The sequence below is a fragment of the Diceros bicornis genome, chromosome 4, assembly GCF_020826845.1.
Source record: "Diceros bicornis minor isolate mBicDic1 chromosome 4, mDicBic1.mat.cur, whole genome shotgun sequence".
Taxonomy (NCBI): Eukaryota; Metazoa; Chordata; class Mammalia; order Perissodactyla; family Rhinocerotidae; genus Diceros; species Diceros bicornis.
The window spans coordinates 67,773,773-67,795,515 of NC_080743.1; the positions used below are offsets into that span (position 1 = coordinate 67,773,773).

At 49.9% G+C, this 21,743-nt stretch overlaps 3 protein-coding genes across 6 annotated transcripts; 2 read left to right on the plus strand and 1 right to left on the minus strand.

The window, feature by feature from the left end:
- The first annotated feature begins 154 nt into the window (after positions 1–154).
- Positions 155–3,478, plus strand: FCER1G (Fc epsilon receptor Ig). The gene is made up of 5 exons (XM_058539656.1): positions 155–314; positions 2,192–2,283; positions 2,445–2,480; positions 2,936–2,956; positions 3,118–3,478. Exons 1-5 carry the CDS (start codon positions 266–268, stop codon positions 3,178–3,180), a joined length of 261 nt encoding a protein of 86 aa, XP_058395639.1. The 5' UTR covers positions 155–265; the 3' UTR covers positions 3,181–3,478.
- Positions 3,479–8,716: 5,238 nt separating this feature from the next.
- TOMM40L (translocase of outer mitochondrial membrane 40 like) lies at positions 8,717–13,258 on the plus strand. Of its 4 annotated transcripts, none has more exons than XM_058539644.1 (10): positions 8,717–8,781; positions 9,002–9,252; positions 9,543–9,610; positions 9,899–9,991; positions 10,273–10,374; positions 10,523–10,628; positions 10,824–10,946; positions 11,060–11,136; positions 11,342–11,444; positions 11,582–13,258. In XM_058539644.1, the coding sequence occupies exons 2-10, from the start codon at positions 9,138–9,140 to the stop codon at positions 11,719–11,721; spliced, it is 927 nt and encodes a 308-aa protein (XP_058395627.1). In that variant the 5' UTR covers positions 8,717–8,781; positions 9,002–9,137; the 3' UTR covers positions 11,722–13,258. The 4 variants fall into 4 exon arrangements, with proteins under 4 accessions (XP_058395627.1, XP_058395628.1, XP_058395629.1 ...); XM_058539645.1 differs by having other exon boundaries at positions 8,718–8,781; positions 9,102–9,252; XM_058539646.1 differs by lacking the exon at positions 10,273–10,374 and having other exon boundaries at positions 8,721–9,252.
- Positions 12,436–16,733, minus strand: NR1I3 (nuclear receptor subfamily 1 group I member 3). Its single transcript, XM_058539657.1, has 8 exons — positions 16,610–16,733; positions 16,019–16,149; positions 14,680–14,849; positions 14,319–14,458; positions 13,943–14,088; positions 13,739–13,859; positions 13,436–13,564; positions 12,436–12,565 (listed from the first exon to the last, which is right to left on the minus strand). Exons 1-8 carry the CDS (start codon positions 16,714–16,716, stop codon positions 12,436–12,438), a joined length of 1,074 nt encoding a protein of 357 aa, XP_058395640.1. The 5' UTR covers positions 16,717–16,733.
- Between the last annotated feature and the right edge of the window lie 5,010 nt (positions 16,734–21,743).

A 21,743-nucleotide genomic window follows, 5' to 3' on the forward strand; every position in this document is an offset into this window, starting at 1 on the left:
AAGCACGGGAGTCCCCGCTTTCTGTGGCAGTAGGACCTTGGTCACTGAAGGACTGAGGCGTGAGAGCTCAGATCTAGCTCCCTTAGTTGGCCCTTCCGGGAGCCGCCCGGCCTCTAGTGCAGGAAGGGGAAGGGGCCAAAGCTTGGGGGAAGGCGTGGCAGGAAGGGGGGAACTCTGTGGTCAGGGAGGCGCTCGCCGAGCACAGCTGCGCAGTGCCAGCAGAGCGTCCGATCCTGGCTCTCGGCCCTTCAGCCGCCTGCCCAAGATGGTTCCAGCAGTGGTCTTGCTCTTACTCCTTTTGGTTGACCAAGCAGGTGAGAGGGTTTGGTGAGAGACAGTGAGCTGGGCTCCAGGGTGGGAATCAAGGGCATGTTTCTGAGGGCCAAGGCAGGGAAAGACAGAGGAAGGCGGGCCATGGGCCAATGGGCCCAGAGACCCTGAGCCTGGTCATATCAAGTCCCCATCAGGGTGCAAGAGACATAGTTCCCTCCTTTCTTGTCCCCTTAACTTTTTCAGGATTGATAGATGTGTAAGGCTTCCATTTGGCAGGGGAGGAGAGTGGTGGTATGACTTGAAAAGCTGGTCTGGGGAAAAGCTCCATTTCCCATGACCAGCATTTCCTGTGGATGCCTTTGGTCTTGTCCACTGGGAGCTGACCTCTAGCTGGTTAAATAATATTTATAAAACCCCCTTTAGGAAGGCAGGGGCCTGTCCTTGTGCTTGGGAGTGAGGCAAGGATAGTCAAGATGCACAGATGGTATTGCTGCTTCTGTGGGTCATCACTAACATACCATCCTGTCAAGAGCTGATGTGAGGTTGGGCAGTGTGAAGTGCCCAAGTCTAGTGACCTGAGCACCAGCTGAGAAATAGAGGCAGAAATGGGAAGGTCTCAACAGCTCTAAGGCTCCGCTCCTCTATTTACGAACTCTCACTTCTTGCTCTCTGGGTTGTCTATACTGGAAGGGCGTGTGTGTATGTGTTTTGAAGAGGGATCGTTACAGCTGGGTGTTGGGGAGGAAGGGTTAGTGAAACTTAAGGGAAACTGGGGAGATCCACCAGGCCAGCTGTGAAGCTGGAGGGAAGGGCTAAGTGAGTGGCCAGTCTGCTGCCATGAGATGAGGAGGGAGCAGGGGCTCTGAGGCATGAAGGAAAAGGCACGAGCTTTGAAAGCAGAAAACCTGGATTTGAGTTCCAGCTCTGTTACTTAACTCTGGCCCCAAATGAGTTACTTAGCTTTTCCCGGCCTTGGTTTCGTCATCGGTAAAATGGCGATGATGTTTCCCTCACAGGGTAGTTTTGAGATTTATGCAATAGCGTATGGTGAAGGAACGTCACAGGATAAAAAGTACTCTACCGATATCAGTCACATGACCATGAGCCCTGATAGGGGCCTGCAGCAGATAGGGGCTGGAGCTCAGACCCTATTTGATTTTTTTCATTGCACAAAACTTCCTCTCTCAGTGGTCCAGAATGAGTAACAGGGCAGAGTACCCAGAGACGGAATCCATACAGCTTGTGGTCATTCCCTGGAGCCTGGGCTAAGACACTCGCCCAGCCTTGTGTGCAGAGCCATCAGCATCTGTAAGGCCTGGGAAAGCAGACACCTTGTTTTTACACATTTATGTGTCTTGTGGTGGGACAGAAAGCAATAAGGGTGAGGCTAGGAGGTGACCAATAATAGAGTAATTGCCTTCCCTCTGTTCCCCAGCTCACATCCTTCCTGTCCAGCCCTCAGCCACAGGTCACAGGACTTAGCAGAGACACTCCTGTGGTTTCTTTGCTGAAATTTATCACTGCCTCCCCTCACCCTACCCCTCTGGGCTGAGGTTTTGGTCTTAGGCCATTGAACTCAGATGCGTCCCTTGAGGGCTATGAAGTGCTCAATGGTGCCTGAGGAACCAGCAGTGCAAAAAGGGGAGAGAGGGGGCTGAGAGGGAAGTCCTCAACACTTAGTACATGTCAGCCCCATCCTGACAGAACCCTTCACACTTCCTGCCCTACCCCTACCCTAGGGTGAGAGAGAAGAGGGATAGGTCAGAGAAATAGGAAGCCAGAGGGAAGATCAAGTTTTCTCCTTTGGAAGTCTTCCCTCCAGGCCGTGTCCTACCTCCCAGAACCCTTTCCCTCTCTCCTCTGGGCACCAGATCTTCCCTGATTCCTCTGACCCCATGGGCACTCTCTTTCCCCTCAGCGGCCCTGGGAGAGCCTCAGCTCTGCTATATCCTGGATGCCATCCTGTTTTTGTATGGTATTGTCCTCACCCTGCTCTACTGTCGACTCAAGGTAAAGCCGGGGGAGGGTGGGGTGACGGCTGGAAGGAGAAGTGGGAGGGTGGTGGCAGCATGGCTTCAAGGAGAGGGAATAAAAGAGATTTCCCCACAGTTTTGAGGGGAGGGGGATGGGTCGCTAACTTCGCCTTACTCATTACCTTTTCCCTACTCCAGATCCAGGTGCGAAAGGCAGCTGTAGCCAACTATGAGGTATGGACCCTCCCACACCTGGGTATCAACAATTTTGCAGATTCTCAGCCCTTTTGGGGTTCAGCCTTGGGGTCTGGGCCCTCTGGGAGGGCATGAGTCTCAGGTGCTGATCTGCATGAGCTTCAAAGGAAGCTTTCTCCCTCCCACCCTCCCCCTGCCACATTACCCTACCCACCCTGCCACCTAGCAAAGTCACAAGTAAAATATTCAGCAGGTAACAAGGACGAGTCAAGTGCAGAGTGACACTGAGTATGTGAGAGAGTTGTATGTTGTGTGTATATGTGTGTTTGTGGCCCTGTGGACAAATGTGCATTCACACTCCAGAGTATCCATGAGTGCCTTCTAGCCCAAGGGGGCTAGCTACCCCTGGCCAGATAGCTCCCTGGGTGAAGAAGATGCTGAGGGGCCCTAAAGGAGGTGTGGGTGTCTAATGCCTTGCCCTTTTGCCTCCGCAGAAATCAGATGGCATTTACACGGTGAGTGAACCTGCCTCCCCCTCCTACCCCCCCAGTCGCAGGAAGTCAGTAGAAGAGGGTGGGATTTTGAGTGACCTTCAGAAGGGGTAGGGTCTGCGGGGGTGGGTGGGAGCCCTGTGATGGGCTGAAGTTCCTGACTATCCTCTGGCCTCCACCTCCAGGGCTTGAGCACCCGGAACCAGGAGACATATGAGACCCTGAAGCATGAGAAACCGTCACAGTAACTTTAGAACAGATGCCCTTGGTCACATCCTTCTTCCGCTCCTGGTTCTCCTCCCAGCCCTCATGGTTGGCATCACACGTCTCCCTGCTGGTAATGCCAGCTGACCCTACCCCTATAATGACGCTATGCCCCCATTAATGGACATCAGTGGTTCCTCCTCCCTGTCAAAGACCTATGCTCAGATGCTATTCGTTAATGTTTATATTCTAGTCTCACCCCCGCACCCCACCCTTCCCCATCCCCAACTCGCTGTAAACAATGTAAAGGGAGTACCACCAATAAAGCCACCACAGACTGGACTCTATTCTTTCATTCATTTATCGTATATTTATTCAGTCTCCACTAGGCACTAGGCTAGATACTGTTTTGAGTAAGGCAGACTCAGTTCCTGACCTTGCAGAGCTCAAGTCTAATAGACTTCAGGGCTATTTTGCTCAATTGAGGGATGAATGCTGACTGTGACTGGGGGAAGGATGAGATCCTTGACCCCTAGGTTCTCTAGCCTGGAGCTGGAGCGGGGAGTAATGTGTTGGGCATCTAGGCACATTCAGAGACATTCGAACCTAAGAAATGACTTCTGCATCCAGTTGGGCCTTCTGTGTCTGGCAACTGAACCAAGGTTGAGTTGTGAGGAAGCCTGGCTGTCCAACCCCAAATAGTCACCAATTTGGATCAGAATGGACTTCAGCACAGCTCACAATGTACATGCATATGGGCATGAGCGTAGCTGAAAAGCCAAATGTGCAGAAGGGGTGGTATGACAAAGGCTTGTGTGACATTCCTAATGGAAGGTTTTACGGGAACAATGAGTTTTCAGTGGGTTCTGGGGCAAGAGGGACCTTAGAGGGCCAGGTAGGGGTTGGAGGTGAGTAAGGCAAAGGGGAACAAGTCAGGTTCAGATGGGAGACTGGCTCCTCCAAGCACATAGGTGAGGGGCTAAGGAATCCCCCTTGTCAGTGCCTGTCCTGTTTCCAGCTCTGCCAGGAGGCAGGATTCCTTGGAAGTATTTGAATCCCATCAGATGCTGCCAGTCCTCCCTCTGACCCAGCAGCCCTGTCAGAATGGGTCAGGAGTCCCCAGGCTTACCCCTGACAACACCCTGTGCTGGACAATACTTTGCACTGCATAGTGACTTCCACTTTTCAGTCTATTTTCCAGCTCATTGTACCATTTGATCTGCTCACTAACCCTGTGAGGAAATTCAGGGTCTTTGAAGTTAATTAACCTGTCCAAGTGACAGACTGAGATCTCTTTGTCCCCACACGTTTTGCCACATGAGAAAAAAATGGATACTGGGAAAGAAAGGGGAGGCAAGTAATTATAAGTGGTAAGGGTCTTGAAGGCCAGACTGAAGAGACTGATCAATATACAGAAGAAATTGGAGCCATCTCCGGTATTTGAAGAAAATATGTCATCTCAGATGAGATATGAGCAATGAGACAGGGTAGGGAAGTAACTATTTTAAAGGTAAAGTGGGAATAAACTTTTATTGGAAAATGCCTCATTTTCCCTTGCCCTACATTTTGGGATTGTGAGTCTCCTGCGTCAACCCAGACCAATTTCTATTCCATTTTGATTTAATCCAGGTATCACAGCTCCCAAAGTTTCTCTACTCCCACATGTCCACCAAGTTGGAGACCTGTCAGGCCTTTAACTGGCTATCATGTCTACTAGTTCCAGGCTCTAAGATGGCTACCAGGCCAGTTCTATGAATAGCACCCAGATAATAGTGGGAGAGAGGCTTGGAATGGGTGTTCCCCAGACGGGGTCTAGGTGAGAGGTTTTTAATGGAAGGATTAGAGGACTTTTAGGGAGAGGAGTGAACCTACCACATCTTTTATTGTCAGATGGGGGAAAGCACAGTGTTCCCCTGGCTCAGAAGGGAAGGGAGGGTCTTGGGTGACACTTTTGGGTTCATTTTTTTGGGAAGCTTTCTCCTCTTCATAGATTAATGAAGAGGAAATTCTGAGGGGTGCCCTTATTTCCTGTGACCTCCAGGAGTCCAGGGAGTCGGTTCGTGAATCTTTCATGCCTTTCACAGTTCCATGTCCAATGCAAAGGCTCTTTAGTCTCCACTGCAGAGCCGTTCCCAGGCCTGTAGGAAGATTCCTCGGGTTTGGAGAATTGCAGGCACTTCCACTCTGTCATTTCCATCCTTTGTCTCTTCAACCCTTTCTCTACCCCTTCATACCAAAACCCCTCTCCTACTAGAAGCAGATTTCTTCTTGTCCTCCCTCCTACTCCTCCCCCACTACCCAGACTTCTCCCAGTCCCCAAGCACACCAGGCTCACAACTTGACTCCTTCAATATTTATTGTAGAAAACAAGGAGTGGGTAGGGAGACGGGCTCTAGGCCTGGCCACTGGGTGTTCTAGGGCCCAGCTGGGGATGGAAGACAATGGTCTGGATACCTCACTTGGTGGCAGGCTGTGTTTTGAGTTCCATGAAACTGCTCAAGAAGTTAATCAGATCATTTCCAGCCTTCTTGACCAAGGGTGTCAGCTGCTCCTGTGTCTTCTCAAAGTAAGCCCTGGATATATGAGGGATTAGAGGTCAGTATGAGGGATCCTAGGCACTGGCAGGGGCCTTGGTGGTGGTGGAAAGTGAGACCCAAGTCCCCAAACTCTAGTGCCTGCTCCATCCTGGCATGGCAAAGATCCTAGGAGGAGAGGCAAGCCCTCCACTGGGCAGAAGAACAGACTCTAGAGATAGAAATTCAAAGCCCAGTTCCTGCTGCCCCTATCGGTCCAAGAAGTCAGTGGGATCCGTGGAGTGACGAAGGAATTTTTATCTCCAATTTAAATCTCATCCTTCCTAAACCTCACCCCCAAGCTCAGTCTTCTGTGGGACCGCCCATCTTCCCTTCTTTCTCTCTACAGCCCCCCAGTCCCTGAACCCCTTTCACTGAGACTTACTTGGCACGAGCCTGGAGCTCCGGGGCCTTGGCCTTCTCCACTAGGTCCTTGCCATAGTCAGTCACGATGTGCAAGTACTGAGAGATCAGGCTCTGCAGACTCTGCTCCTCCACCTGTCTCCGAACCAAAGCCCCTGTACACACAGAGAAACATACACGCATACGTCGTCTCAGCTGGGTCCCCAGCAATGAGTCCTGGCCTCCCTGCCACACTTCTGCCAGTACCCAGCCACAGCTCTCAGCACCCTCCCCAAACAGGTTTCTAGTTCCAGGTCTTTGGAAGGCTTTCTGGGCTTTAGAGAGGAAAGGATCTTCCTTTTGAGCTCTCTAGTTGCCAGACCTGGGCATAGGAGCACAGACAGATGGGTAGCCAGGACCCCTAGCATCTTCTTCCCCTGGGCACCCCCTCCATATCACACCCACCTTCAAGGCTGCAGATGGTGAGGAGCAGCACGGTCACTGCAAGCAGCTTCATGGTGGTAATGGTGGGAAAGGTGGCCTGGGGAGAGTCAGGCATAGGGGAGAACATTGAAGCCAAATGGACTTCAGCCCCTCCGCAGTGATCCCTATCTAGGTGCCCACTCCAACCTGGTTCCCTCTCTTCCCACAATTAAAACTTGGTCCTCTTTGGATGCTGCCCACACCTCTTGCTCCCTTACCCTACCTTGTCAGTGTCTCTGTCCTTGCTGTCTGTGCCTGGCCTGGCTGGGGAGGAAGGGGCTATATACCTGTCTGCTTCCCCACTCCTTGTCAAGTGATAAGGACTGTGGAGGGGTCAGGTGGGGCAGAGGCCATGTTGGAGTAAACAAGTTGGAGAAATGGGGGAGGAGAGGACAAGCACATGGGGAACTTGTGATGGGTGGGAGGCAGGGAAGTTTTCCTGGAGGCCAAGGGAGAAATACTTCACGCCTATTTGAGATTCATTCTTTTGGGGTCTGGGGCTAGCAGTCCTTAGATTTGAATGCTGCAGGAAGCAGGCTTCCTAGTTTTTCTCTGGAAAGCTCTGACATATCAAGCCCTCTGTCCTTGATATCTTTGCCCCAAATCTCCCCATTATGGGGAGATTTCATCTCCCCAACCGTACCCCCCTTCACTGCAACTTGTCAGAGAGGTATTGGGGAACAGAAGAAAGGAGAAAGGAGTTGAAATCAGGGGCAGGGGCGAAGGAGATGAGGGTTAGGGGAACAAGTATTAGGGTCAGAGGGCAGGAGTGGTTGACTTTGTCCCTGTTTGAGTTAATGTGTAATGAGATGGGGAAGAAAACATGAGAGCCCAGAGAGACCCTCCTGAGTACAGATCAATGAGTACACCCTACCCCCAATAAAACAAATTCAGAAAACAGCCTCTGCCCTCTCCCTCCCAATTGGAGGGCTCTGGCAGAAGAAGAGGTGAATGAGAGGCTTCTACCAAGAACAAAGGTTGAAGGTGTCTGGTGATTGGATCACCTTATCAGTTCTAGGTGGTGGTCAGCCAATATGAGCCAGCAGAGACGATAGCATCCCTTTGACCAAGGTCCCAGCCCTTCTTCCACCCCTGATTGTGAGGGGGGGGCAGAGGTACATTCTCCAGGCCCAAGGCATTTGGGTGAAATCAGCTAAACAGATATCAGAAGCATCTGTATCTTCACCCTTTGCCCTCAAGGTGTATGTAGAACATTCCTGAGAGATGGGGGTGGAGATGTGAGGGCTAGTGAGGGAGGTGACCAGAGCCCAAGAAATCTTATTCCATCTTCAATTATTCCCCTGTGGAGCACTTAGTACTTGAAGGGCTCTCCATTGTCTTGTCCCTGGCTCTGGAGTGGAGCACATTTTGGGGCGGGAGTCCATATTGCTAGATTTTATTTGCCAACTCTGCCTGGGAAATCAAGGAAGGAAGGACTAACTGCAGGGGGCAGATGTTTCAGTGAGTAGTTCCGCTAGAACTTTGGCTGCAGCCCCTGCTCCTCCACCCCAAACTCTCACGCCCCTTCCCATTCCACCAAGAGGACGAGAGGGCCAACTTTGAGAGGTGTAGATCTCCAGGAGGGAGGTGTGGGTCCATGTCTTAGGGAAAGCCGTACTTGTGAGTAGTACTTATTTGGAGGTGTACTGTGGACTGTGGTGTACCGTAGAGGGCTGTGAGGAGTTCTCAGGGGTTCGTGGGGAGAGGGAGGGAGCGCCTAGGAGCTATATGAACCAGGGTTCGAAAGAAGTTTTCTCAGTCGTTTCCTCTGCCACCCTTCACAAAACGAGTCTCCAGGCTGTACGGTGGATGCAGCTTCAGTGGCCCAAGCTCCAAGATGCTCCCCCTAGTGTCTTGTACGCTCACAGGTTTTTCCCGACCTTGGAGAGGCCGGGCGATCTAAGGCCACCTACTACAGTAAATCTAAGGAGCTTCCAATCAAGTCCCGCGCGCCTCTGCAGTGCCGGGGTTGGAGCTCTCTGGAAGTAAGGTCTGCCATTCGTTTGCTTCCTCCTCTCCCATTGGCCCCTGGGAGATCGAGGCAGCTTTTTTTTACCGATTGGGCGGGGCCCAATCGAGGGAGGGTCGGGTCTTTGATATCTTCCTTGCCCGGTTCCAAGATGGCGTTCATGACCACGCTGGGAATGCAGCGTGAAGCCGCAGTGCTGCCATCACTCAAGATGGCTGCCCCCATCAAGATGACCGGGGTGTGCCGGGGGGAAAGGGGTAGCATGATGGTCTGAGACGGTAAGGGCTACTGCTCCATTGCAAGCCTCGTCTTGGGGCCTAGGAATGAAGTGTGGAAAGATTAGGAAGCTGGGTGAGGTCTGTGGTGGGAGCTAGGATTAGAGAGTCGGGGAGGGAACAGTGGTGACTGGTGGGGGTGAAGGATTAAAGATGGGACGGGGGAGTGCCTGGGGTTCACTCTCCCCATCGGTGCCCTCTCCCCCCACTCTTCCTGTTCCAGGTCTAGCGTCGGACCATGTGGAAGTTTCTGGGACTGGGGAGTCGGATGATGGCGGGTGGGGCCCGTGGGGGGTAGCGGGAGCAATAGCGTCCTTTCCCAGGATAACCACGGCCCATCCCTTGTCCTCTGGACTGAAATGGGGAACACGTTGGGCCTGGCACCGATGGGGGCTTTGCCCCGGCGGAGCCCCCGTCGAGAGGAACCTCTGCCCAACCCTGGGAGCTTCGATGAGCTGCACCGGCTATGCAAAGGTGAGAACTTGGTATTTGAGCGTCTCAAGTTGAAGGGGCAGAGGAGGGGAGGGTCTTGAATGCTGGGTGTCCAGTGATGGGAGTAGGAAAGGGGAGATCACAGCCAGGGCATCCAGCCTCAGGGAGGATCAGGTGCCAGAATGGAGTGGAGCGTTTCATGACAGGACTTGAAAGGAGGTCAGTTCCTTCAAAGCGCTTTCTGTGGGATTGAAAGGGGAGACTATTTCTGGGGGTAGGGGTTCCTTGTCTGTGCTTATTCCTTCCCTTCCCCTCCCCTCCACCCCCTTCAGATGTATTCCCAGCACAGATGGAGGGAGTGAAGCTCGTTGTCAACAAGGTTCTGAGCAGCCATTTCCAGGTGCTCCCACTTCTCTGGCCCCTCCTTACTATTCCTCCCGCCTGTCCCTGGATCCTCTTCTCCTTTCCTTTGTACTCCAGCCTTAGCCAGGCTATATGGCACAAATGAGGGAGGATTAGGGGCTCTCTTTACTTCCCTTGCCTGTGGGACTTGTTGCTTTTAACCTGTATATGTTGGAATATTTGGGATTCTTAAAAGGCCTTCTGGATGGGGAGAAGATGAAGGGTGGGATGGGGGATTGAAATGGAGCAGGAATGCTCTCTCCTCCATTGACTTCTGTTTCCTCAGGTGGCTCACACTGTGCACATGAGTGCTCTGGGCTTGCCCGGCTATCACCTCCATGCGGCCTATGCAGGGGACTGGCAACTTAGCCCCACAGAGGTGAGGGCTTCACACACCTGGGTCATCTCGCTAAAAGCTCACTGGGACACAGGCCCGGAGGAGGAGAAAATATGTGTGTTACGGGGAAGAATGGGCAGGGCGCCTGCTTCTCTGTGTTTCTTCTGAATGGGAGAGGGTGGGGAAACATTTCTCTGTAGTGAGTAGGAGTTTGTCTTTGTGGCTCCACTAGGGGGCGCTGGGTACTGTTAAAGAAATCCTACATTGGCTTTTGGCTGAGTGGTGCCACCCACCTCAGTCTTACTGTCTGCACTCTTCAACAGGTGTTCCCCACTGTGGTAGGGGATATGGACAGCAGCGGCAGCCTCAACGCCCAGGTCCTGTTCCTCTTGGCAGAGCGGCTCCGAGCCAAGGCTGTCTTCCAGGTGACCCTTGGTTCCTGCCTCCATCCACTAAAGCATTTCCTCTTTCTCCTCCATGAGTGTCCTGCTCTGGGGGCTCCAGGGAGACGAACAGAGGCAATAGTGATGGTAAAAAGGGAGGGAGATTTTACTTCTTGCTCTCCCTACCCAGACACAGCAAGCCAAGTTCCTGACGTGGCAGTTTGATGGCGAGTATCGGGGAGATGACTACACAGCCACTCTGACCCTAGGAAATCCTGACCTGATTGGGGAATCAGGTGAGGAATTGGGACAGAGTTCTTTTTATCTTGGCTGCCACTTGCTAATGTTGCCTATGCCTCTTGATGGTCTGTACAGTTCAGGGATTAGAAAAGAAACGTCTTGGGCAGGCTGGGATGGGGGCTACTCGGGGTGAGGGAACGGCCTAGGTGTTGCTTCTGTGACTGACTCCATGTCTCCTCGCTCCCCCACAGTGATCATGGTCGCTCACTTCCTGCAGAGCCTCACTCATCGGCTGGTGCTGGGAGGAGAGCTAGTTTATCACCGGCGGCCAGGCGAAGAGGGGGCCATCTTGACACTGGCTGGGAAGTACTCAGGTATGGGTGAGGAGGAATAGTGATGGGGAGGGAAAATTCTGGACTTGGCTGGGTTCCTGGCCTGTGTCCTACTACAGTAACGCTCCTTTTCTCCTGTACTTTGGTTTTTACAGCTGTACACTGGGTAGCTACATTGAATGTGGGATCAGGTGGGGCCCATGCAAGTTATTACCATAGGGCAAATGAACAGGTGAGACTACCGATCCCATCTCCCACACCACAAGTCAGTCATGAACGTTTGCCCCTCCAGGCCTCCACAGGCCTTGCTGACCTACTCTTCTTCCTACCCATACTACACATAGATTTCATGCATGCCTTCACTCTGCTGATCCCCTGTGAGGACTCTAGTCTTCACTGAGACAGATCCCTCTCCCATCTTTGCCCATGGTTCTCAGGTTCAGGTTGGAGTGGAGTTTGAGGCAAACACGAGGCTACAAGACACAACCTTCTCCTTTGGTTACCACCTGACTCTGCCCCAGGCCAACATGGTGTTTAGAGGTAAGGGTTATTAAGATGACATTCAGAGGTGCTGAGGGATTGGGAGGGACAGTGAGAGGGAAGCTCCACCTTACTTCTGCTGATCCCTTTCTCCAAGCCCTGTTAAGTAACCTAGTCTATATTCTCTTCCCCAACAGGCTTGGTGGATAGTAACTGGTGTGTGGGTGCTGTGCTGGAGAAGAAGATGCCCCCCCTGCCTGTCACCCTAGCCCTCGGAGCCTTCCTTAATCACTGGCGCAACAGATTCCATTGTGGCTTCAGCATCACTGTGGGCTGAGGTTGTCCTAGAGCCTGCCCTCACAGCAGCTGGAACCTCTGAGTCAGGTGCCCTAGGGCCAGAGACTAGGCCTCTTTCCAGAGCCCACCTTGCTGGGTGACCTTTAGGTCCCAGGACCAGAGTGGGGGACAGGACCATGCCCTCCTCAGAACTGGAGCTGCCACAGGGACAGCTGACGAGGCAATGGTTTGAGGCTCCCACATCTGCCACCAGCCCCGATATCATCTTCCCAGGCTCTTGTGGCTCTAAAGACTAAGGGAGGATTAAGGGGTATGTCTGGCTGAATTGTCTCCCCTCACTCCCCCCTTCTTCGTTTCCCTGTCAATTAAAGCTCCTAGCCTCTTCCTCTTCAGAGCAGAAAATTCTGCATGGGATTAGCTCCCCATCCTGTTTTCCATCCCAGAGCCTCCCAAGGCTGGGAAAGAAGGGCTGACCTTTGACCTCAGAAAGTGGGGCCCACCCATTCCCAGAAGGAGCTTCTTTACCTCTTAGCACTGAGGCTTCCTCCTTCCCCATCTTCTGTGCTTCCAGAGAACAACTTTGTCCCCAAGGTCACCCCCTCTCCCCCCCATGACTGCATGAAGAGGCAGTTATTACTTTAATCTTTCATTGCAACCACTGGGCTTTCTCCTGGTCCCAATCTCTGGTCCCAGCCTTTTCCCCTTTCCAGTCCAGTGTGTCCAGATGGGCTGGGGAAGGAGGTGAGCTGGGGCCTCAGCTGAAGATCTCCTGGAGCAGTGGCATCATGGCGAACAGTCCCTGGATGTGCTGGATTTGGTATCCATATGCGTTGTTAAGGCTCCGGAGCTCAGCCAACAGGCCCAGCAGTTTTGCATACAGAAACCTTGGAGGAAGTAGTGGGATCACCGGGGAAAGAGGAAAGAAATAAGGCAGCTGAGAGTCTTGTCCTGAGGCCCAGATCCCTTGAACCCCTCAGTGAAGCTAGGTTTGAACACTAAAGAAAATCATGCTCTGGTATGACAAATTTATCAAAGCTTCCCAAGGTCCCCAAGGGAGCCTCTGTCTGACATTGTCTTATCTCACCATGCCCAGTTTTTCTTGAACACAGAGCTCTGAGGACCAAGTGTGAAGAAAACCTCAGACTTTCCAGAACTTCAATGGTGTGGAATCTGGGGGTCCGGCCTTCTAGAGCAGGTTCTAGAATGTGGGTGTGTTCTATGGTATAAAGCATTCCTCTTCTGGCCGAACTGGCTCATTGAGGGATGAGGGAGAACAGAAGTGGAGCATACCTCAGAGCCTGGAGAGATCATGAACTGTTGAGCCAGGGACTGGCTTTGGCCATGAAACTGTGAATGACTATAACCTCAAGGGGAATGAAAAAGGAATTGTCCCAATGGAGAGGAGGGGAAGGGCCAAAGAAAGAGTGAGGAAGAGTCATGAAAGCCTGCTTTGGTCTGGAGAAGTTGGATTGGTGAGGGGATGGATGTCATCAATCTCAGGAATGCTATTATACAGAGCCTGTGAGCTACTACTTTGCATCTACTGAATAAAAAAATCTGGAAGGAGTGAGATGAAACAGTGGTAGGAGCAATTTGGATGCTGGAACCATATGAGATGGGAGGGGAGGACTAGACCCCCAAGGGACCTGGTTTCCCAAAGGAAAGGACAGGAAAAGCATTCATTCTTGGCTCAGCATTTCCCCAACCCCTTCCTGCCCTGGTGCAGCCTCCAAGCCCCTAGTCTCCCACTGTACCGATCCTGGGGCCTTGGCTGCTGGTCTTTGATGTAGCTGTACAGAGTGAGTGCCATCTCCTCTTGGAGCTGACCAATCTCCTCCCTCTGGGTAACCCCAGGCCGGTCTGTAAGATAGGGAGCAGGGGAAGGACAAGGTAGGGACTGGGGGCGGGCCTGCACTGTGCTCCAGGGGCTGGGATAGACCCATTCCACAGGTTTGAAGATTAAAAGGCCTGGGATGGATGGATTCAAGGAGCTGAGAGTTTGGGCAGAGGTGGTGGAACAAAAGCTTCTGGGCTTTGGGGGATGCTCACCAGGAGAGAAGAGGGCCATGGCAGCCATGAGAACATACTCAGGCTCCTGGAGCTGCAGCCGGCGCAGTGTCCCGTGGAAGCGAAAGAGCAACTCGAGATATTCTTCCTGGAACCCCACTGCGGGAGATACTAGGCTTAGGAGCCTTCAGGTCACCTTGCCACATACCGTACCACAGGGACACATGCCCTCTACTGTTCTAGCACCATCTCACCTTGGGCTCCATCTTCTATTGTGTAGCGAAGAGGCCCACAGAGAAAGTTTTGTGTTTGGAGACAGAAAGTGGTATTGAGTGCAATCTGACAGATTTCTAGAGCTGCTCCCTTAAGAAGGGAGATCTGGTCCTCCATGGGCAAGGACCTGTGAGGAACATTCAACAAGGGCACTTTAGATTCTAGCCTGAACTTCAGAGAGGGAGAGGAACTCCCAGTTCTGATTGAGATACTTAGAAAGAAAGTTGGGAATTCAAGACCTGGTGCGTGGAAAGGCTGAGGGATGGGTTAGTATGGTCAGTGACTTTTTTGGCAGTGGGGAGGGATTATAATTTACTGGAGTGTTTTCTTCTTGAGAGGAAAGGGAAGGTCACGCACCGGAAGAGGGGTAGATCCTTGGTGAACTTGATGACTTGCTGTACCATGAAAGTGTTGATGTCTGCAAAGTGTATGAGGAGAGGCAGTCCAGGGACCAGGGTGGGCAAGCGTTGGTGATGGATGAACAGATGAGCCGGAGGCTGCAGAGATCAGAGCCTGAGTCTGAGGCCCTGGTCCTAGGGCCTCCTTTAGGCCTCTCCAGCCTTATCTTGGAAGGGTTCTGGGCTGAGGAGCCTGCATAGGCTGGGGTTCTGAAGTCCTGTCCTCTGTATTGGTGCATGGTACACAGCCCCCTCCCTCAGGCTAGCCTCCTTGGGCACCGTTTTGATCACATTCCAGCCCAAATACCGTAAGTGCTCACCCTGAACTGCACAAACTGGTCAAACATGGTGCCCACGTGGCGGTTGTGGGCTCCCAGGAGTATCTGGACTAGCTCTTTCTGCTCCTTACTCAGCTGCGTAGGTGCTTGCTGTGCCCGCCGCTGGGCCTGCTTGGCTCGCCGCAATGCCAGGGCTTCTGCCGACAGGATCACTGTGCCCAGGCAAGAGATGTGACAAAGCTATTGAGACTGGCAGAGAGCACCTCTCTCTGTCAGCCTCTGGTCTGGGACCCCTCAGGCACTCTGCACAATGAAGGATGCAGGGAGGGAGGAGAGTTCCCGAGTCCTCCTTGGGATTGGCTGAAGTCCCAGAGGCTCCAGGTGGTAGGGGATTCCTGTGCGCTTTCCCCAACCTGTGAGGCACTGCAGCAGAAAACAATGCACTGTGGGAGAGAAAGGAAGGGTGGAGGGTCAAGTGGGAATAGTGTAAGGAGAAGTTTGGCTTCTGGGGGAACATTGAAGAGGGAGGGCTCTTATACCTAAAACATCATCTTATGTTTGCATGGCATTATAATTTCAAAGGTTCTGAGGTTAAATCTTGCTGGATGAAACAATCCTGTGGGTAGACAGGGCAGGTATTATTATCCATATTTTTAAGAAATGTAAACAGGCTGAGATTCCAGTAATAGGTTCAAGGTCACAAAATCCTTAAGTGATGTAGATTGAATTCAAACCAAGATTTTTTGACTTTTACAGTGTCCTTTTCACTGCTGCATATTGAAAAGTAGTGTGATGTCATGAAAAAAGCAAGAGTTTGGCAGTCAGACAAGTTTGAATACTGACTGTATAACTTTTTAGCTGAGTGAACTTGGGCAAGTTGACTTCTGTGAGCCCCAGTTACATTATCTGTTGGGAGTATAGCCTGATTACCAGGCACAGAGAAAAGGCATTAAATAAGTAATTCAACAGTTATTAAATACCTGTATGACAGGCACTATGCTTGAAAGAAAGAAGAGAAAGAGCCAGCCATGTGGATATCTGGGGGAAGAGCGTTCCTGGTAGAGAGAATGGCAGGTGCAAGTGTGAAAGTACTGAAGAGAGTGTGCTTGGTGTGTCTGATGATGGCATTGCAGTCAGTGTGGCTGGGATGGATTGAGCAAGGGAGAAAGAGTAGTAAATAAAATTGGAGAGGTGGTTTGGGGGAGCTAGACCGGGAGGTCATGGACTGCAAGAGAGATGAGCCATTGGAGGTTTTGAGCAGAATAGTGACATCGTCTGACTTGTTTCAAAAAGCTGCCTGCTGTGTGGAGAATACACCGTGGGAACAAGGGCAAAGCAGAGAGACATAGTGATTTCTTGGGATGGTAGGGGGCCAACTCACTGTCCTTCTTCATGCCAGCATCTAGGCACTTCTGCAACCTGCAGGCTGGGCAGTGGCGCCTCTGGGCCTTGCTGACCTTACAGCTTCCAGCAAAGGGGCAGGTGAGATCAGTTTTTTTGTTGACTGTTCGTCTGTGAGAGACAGACATTGCGAGGGTTGGAGATGGCAGTGAACAGTGGGTCTGTGAGGGGCTGAGATGGCATGGTCTGAAAGAATCTATGATGACATGGGCTAATCTGAGCTATGCCCAAAGGATAGGGTACAACACATCTCAAGCATTTCCATGGGGGCACAGGATCACTCAGGAAAGCCTAGTTGACATAGTACTAGCTTGGGGCCCCGTAGGCAGTGAGTACATGCTAAGTGCTCTTGACTAATGAGTTGTGTCCACCGGACAAACACTCGGCCTTCCCTCTATTTATACAGTGTTGAGGTCGGCAAGGGTAGCTGCTCAACTACTTTAGCCGCGGGGTAGTTAGGCTCTAGGATGCAGGAGTAATATAGTGGGACAAGCCTGGGCGTGTGCCAGGGCTTAAAGGCAGGCTGGCAGGTGGTTTGGGAGGTAGTTTCTATTGGGGAGGGGCCTCTTACCTGAAGAAACTCTTGCAGCCCTCACAAGTCAGGGCATGGAAGTGATAGCCTGTGGCTCGGTCCCCACATACCACACAGTTCCTGGGCTCATCTTCCTCACTGGCCATGGCTTCCGATGTTGAGGTGGCTGTCACAGGCCCCTGAATGTAGGAGGAGTTAGCAGTCAGCTCTGGGCCACCCTTGACCCTCTTCTCCCCCTTCTGCAGAGCTTCTTCCCAAACCTGCCCTGGGCCTGAGCCCCTGCATTCTATATCTATATTGCTTTTAGTCTCTGGCCCCCAAAAGATTTCCTACCTGCTCCTCTTAGGCAGCATGTCACCTGCAGTCCACGGAATCTGGTGTGGGATGCCTCTCCCTAAACTCCCACTCAGCTGCTGCTTTCCCCTTGATCTCAGGAGCTGTCAGTGTTTGGAGTGAGGGATTATGACCCTCAGTACCTGGAAAACAGAACTTCTGCTGTGTGTGGCCTCCAGTTGTCCTCAGTGACTACCTAGATAGGGCACAGCCTCTGGACCCAGGGCAAAGGCCTGGGTGAGAGGTTTTCCCGGAATGCCCATGGTGCTGGTTGCTGGCACATGGGGAGGGACTCTGGTGGGTGGGGACCTCGTGGCTCATTAGAAACTGCTCCTTTTGAGACCCATGGAGATTTTCCCTAATGCTTAGCTTCAGGCTAGATCTGCAGCCTCCTCTGTACATGGATCCTGGACAAACTGGGAAGAGAGAGGGAGAGAGCAAGCTTTTTCACATGCAGTATGTCAATAGTAAATGAATATGTGTAACAATTACACAAGGACCCCAAAAGGAAAGTTCTTAAAAAGAGACTGGAGTCTAATTAAGAACTTATGCAAGAGCTAAAAGAGGTCTGACTTCTTCACTAAAAAAGGCTGAAAATTAAATCAGAGAGGCCTCCAGTCAATTAGAGGTGAGTGAGATTCATTTGGGGACTCTGGTGCCAGAGCTGGTTTCATGGGTGTGTGACCTGTGCAGTCACACAAGGCCCTCTGCTCAGAGGAGTCTTGGGCTTGGTTTAATGCCTGCTGTTGCTCTTTTGAAATTCATAATGATTTTTGGACAAGAAGCTCTGCATTTTTGTACCTGGTGCTGTCTGGAGCCAAGACAAAGGACTTCTGATTAATAAGTTTAAGGATCAGAAGTAAGAGTCTTCACTGGGGTTGTCTAGTGCTCCACTGACATTGAAGAACATTTTTGCAAGTGTGAAAAATACATATATATACTCTCCCAACATTTATGAACAGAAAAAGTAATTTCAAAAGCTATTTGGATGTTTTGGGGATGGGCAATATGTTGGATATGTCTATTTGGATAAATATCCCCCACACACTGGAATATAAAAATAATTAATGTTGCTCTAAAAGTGAGTTAAAAACCCAAGTGCAGGCTAGAGTCATAAAAACACATACAGAGAAAGACAGAGACAGAGAGAAGAGACTGAGTTAACAAGAGCCTTGTTTAGGTTCCTAGAATGAGTTGGTGAAACCCTTAATCTTATGTGGTACAACATCCAACTATGCAAAACTTATTGCATTTTGAAAGAAGCTGAGTTCTGGAGAGCACAGGTGCTTAGATCTGGTCCCTGGAAGATGGTGAGCGTATTGATGTGTATGCATCTGGTGGTATCTTTGCTTGAGTGTGACTGGGAATTCACACTTATTCATTCAATCAACAAATATTGACTGAGAGTCTACTATGTGTTAGATACTATGGATAAAAAGATGAATAAGATGCTCTCCTTCCCTCATAGGGTTTAACCACACTAGTTGGAGAGATAGACCTTTAAACAGATATAAAGAAATATAGTCAGATTAATGACGGTGCTCTGCACAGAGCATTATGGGACCACAGGTGAGGGGCACCTAATGCTGCTTTGGCAAAGTGATGTTGAGGAGGAGGCAGGAAAGGCTTCCTGGAGGACTGAAGACTGAGTTGATTTTTAAAGGATAATGAGGAGTTAGGAGAAAAGTAAAAGGCAGCTCAGGCAGAGGGTGCAACCTGAGAAGTTCAAGAAGCCAGATATGAAAAAGTGGACATGGTAGCACTACAAACAGGCCTCTCTTGCTAGAGCATTAACATTTCAGTCTGGGAGTGGGAAGAGAGAAGTTTAGAGAGAGGGGGTTTGAGGCTGAGATGTAGGCAGGGCCAGTTTATGGGAGGCCTCATGTGCCAGACTAAGCAGCTTGAGGCTGTCAGAAAGCTTTTAAAGGGTAACCTGGGAAATGACATGGTCAGATCTATTCTAGATAGATCTATCTTATTCTAGATATCTTACTCTGCTGGCTGTTTGGAAGATGGATTTGAGGGGGCAGGACTGGAGGCAAAGAGAAACAGTTAGGAAGCTATTGCCGGGCCCGCCCCGTGGCTTAGCGGTTAAGTGCGCGCACTCCGCTGCTGGCGGCCTGGGTTCAGATCCCGGGCGCGCACTGACGCACCGCTTCTCCGGCCATGCTGAGGCGCGTCCCACATACAGCGACTAGAAGGATATGCAGCTATGACAAACAACTATCTACTGGGGCTTTGGGGGAAAAATAAATAAATAAATAAAATTATTAAAAAAAAAAAAAGAAAGCTATTGCCATAAGGTAGGTGAGAGAAGATTAAGCTTGAGCTCGGATGGTGGAAGGATGTAGAGGAGGAGAGGGTTTTGAGAAATACATGGGAGGTGAAATAATTGGAACTTGGTGACTACTAGAATTTCTGGGTTGAGAAAGAGGAAGAGGAGTTAAAGTTGACACCAGGTTTCTAGCACCGGGTGATCAACTGGATGGTGGTACCACCAACTGGGAGAGAGACTACAGGAGGAGAACAGGGTCCTCCATACTTGGGCCCCTATCCACTTCCATGGTTGCTAACTTACTCTAGCAATAAGCTATTAAGTGCCCACTCCGTTGAGAGGCACTATAGGGAGGGACAAAGGAGAGGGTCCCTATTACCGAGGAATTTACTGTCTTATTAGGGAGACTGCATAAACAAATTGAACTCCTAGATCTTAAGAGGAAATATATAATTAAACTCTAAATTGTGTGGTAAAGATTATAATATTATAGGCATTAATTGCTTAATTAATTTTTTCTTATTGAGTGCCCAATATGAACACAGTACTGTGTAAGAATCCTTACCTGTGTTAACGTGATATGATAGGTATCACCATTTTACAGATGAGGAAACTGAGGCTCAGAGAGTTGAAATAACTTGTACAAGGATCAATATACCCAACAGTTTATTAGATGACTTCATTTGGATATCACAGAGGCATCTCAAATTCGGTATGTCTAAAATGGAGCTCTATGATACCTAAAGCACAAGCAACAAAATAAAAAATAAACAAATGGGACTGCATCAAACTAAAAAGCTTCTGCACAGCAAAAGAAATGATCAACCAACATGATAAGGCAGCCTACTGAAGGGGAGAAAATATTTGCAAATCACACATCTGATAAGGAGATAATATCCAAAATATATAAGAACTCATACAACTCAATAGCAAAAAAACAAATAATCCAATTTAAAAAAATGGGCAAAGGACCTGAATAGACATTTTCCCAAAGAAGATATTCAAATGGCCAACAGGTACATGAAAAGGTGCTCAACATTACTAATCATCAGGGAAATGCAAATCAAAATCACAATGAGATATCGCCTCACACCTGTTAGAATGGCTATCATTGAAAAGACGAGATAACAAATGCTGGCAAGGATGTGGAGAAAAGGGAATTCTTGTGCACTGGGAAGGTGGAAATTTGGTGGGAATGTAAATTGGTGCAACCACTATGGAATACAGTATGGAGGTTCCTCAAAAACTTGAAAATAGGACTACCATATGATCGAGCAATTCTACTTCTGGGTATATATCTGAAGGAAATAAAATCACTGTCTCAGATATCTGCACCCCCATATTCATTGCAGCATTGTTTACAATAGCCAAGACGTGAAAACAACTTAAGTGTTCACCAGTGGATGAATAAAGGAGATGTGAGATCAATTGATCTATCTATGTATCTATCTATCTATCCATCCATCTAATGGAATACTATTCAGTCATAAAAAAGAAGGAAACCCTGCCATTTGTGAAAACCTGGATGGACCTAGAGGACATTATGCTAAGTGAAATAAGTTAGAGAAAGACAAATACTATATGATCTCATTTATATGTGGAATCTAAAAAGAACCCAAACTCACAGAAAAGAGATCAGATTTGTGGTTGCCAGATGTGGGCGGTGAATGGGGGGTAGTTGGATGAAGGGGGTCAAAAGGTACAAGCTCCCAGTTATAAGATTAATAAGTTCTGAGGATGTAATGTACAACATGATGGCTCTAGTTAACAAGACTGTATTGTATGTTTGAAAGTTGCTAAAAGAGTAGATCTTAAAAGTTTTCATCACAAAGAAAAACATTTATTAACTATATGAGATGAATCATTTCACAATATATACATATATCAAATCATTGTGTTGTACACCTTAAACTTATACAATGTCATATGTCAATTGTATTTCAATGAAACTGGAAAAAATAAAACAGAAATCATTGCCACCCTTCCACAAACTAGCTTCTATATTACCTAACTTGGTAACTATCCCAATATGAGAAGGTGGAGAATATGGGCTCTGGAGTCATACAGACTTAGCTTCAAATTCTGATGCTGGCTCTTGCTAGCTGCCTTACTTTTATTGCTCCTTCCCTAATTATTTGACATCGCTGAGATCCAGCTCCGTGCGAGTCAGATATCATCAGGCTGGGCCAATCCCATATGGGGAGTGGGAGGCTAACTTCCTCTCCCTAAATCAGTTTTGAATACTTAGGGAGGAGTTCAGGCTGGAGGAGGGATGCTCTTGTCCAGGACTGACCCTTCACCTGGGGCCCAAGGATTGCCCTGAGCCTTATTCTTCAAGGAGAAATCCACCTGGCAGTTCTTTGAGATGGGGTTGCCTTGGGGACACACCTCTCTGAGCTTGCTCTTCTATGTACAGAAATGCTCCCTCAGCCTCAGGATCTCTCCCATAGAGTAGACTGAGACTGGGATCTGCTGCAGGATGTCCCTAGCATCCACAGTGAACAGGCTTTCAGAGTTAACTGATGTCCCTACCCTCTTCCAACATGCCCGTTCCAGGTCAGGGTC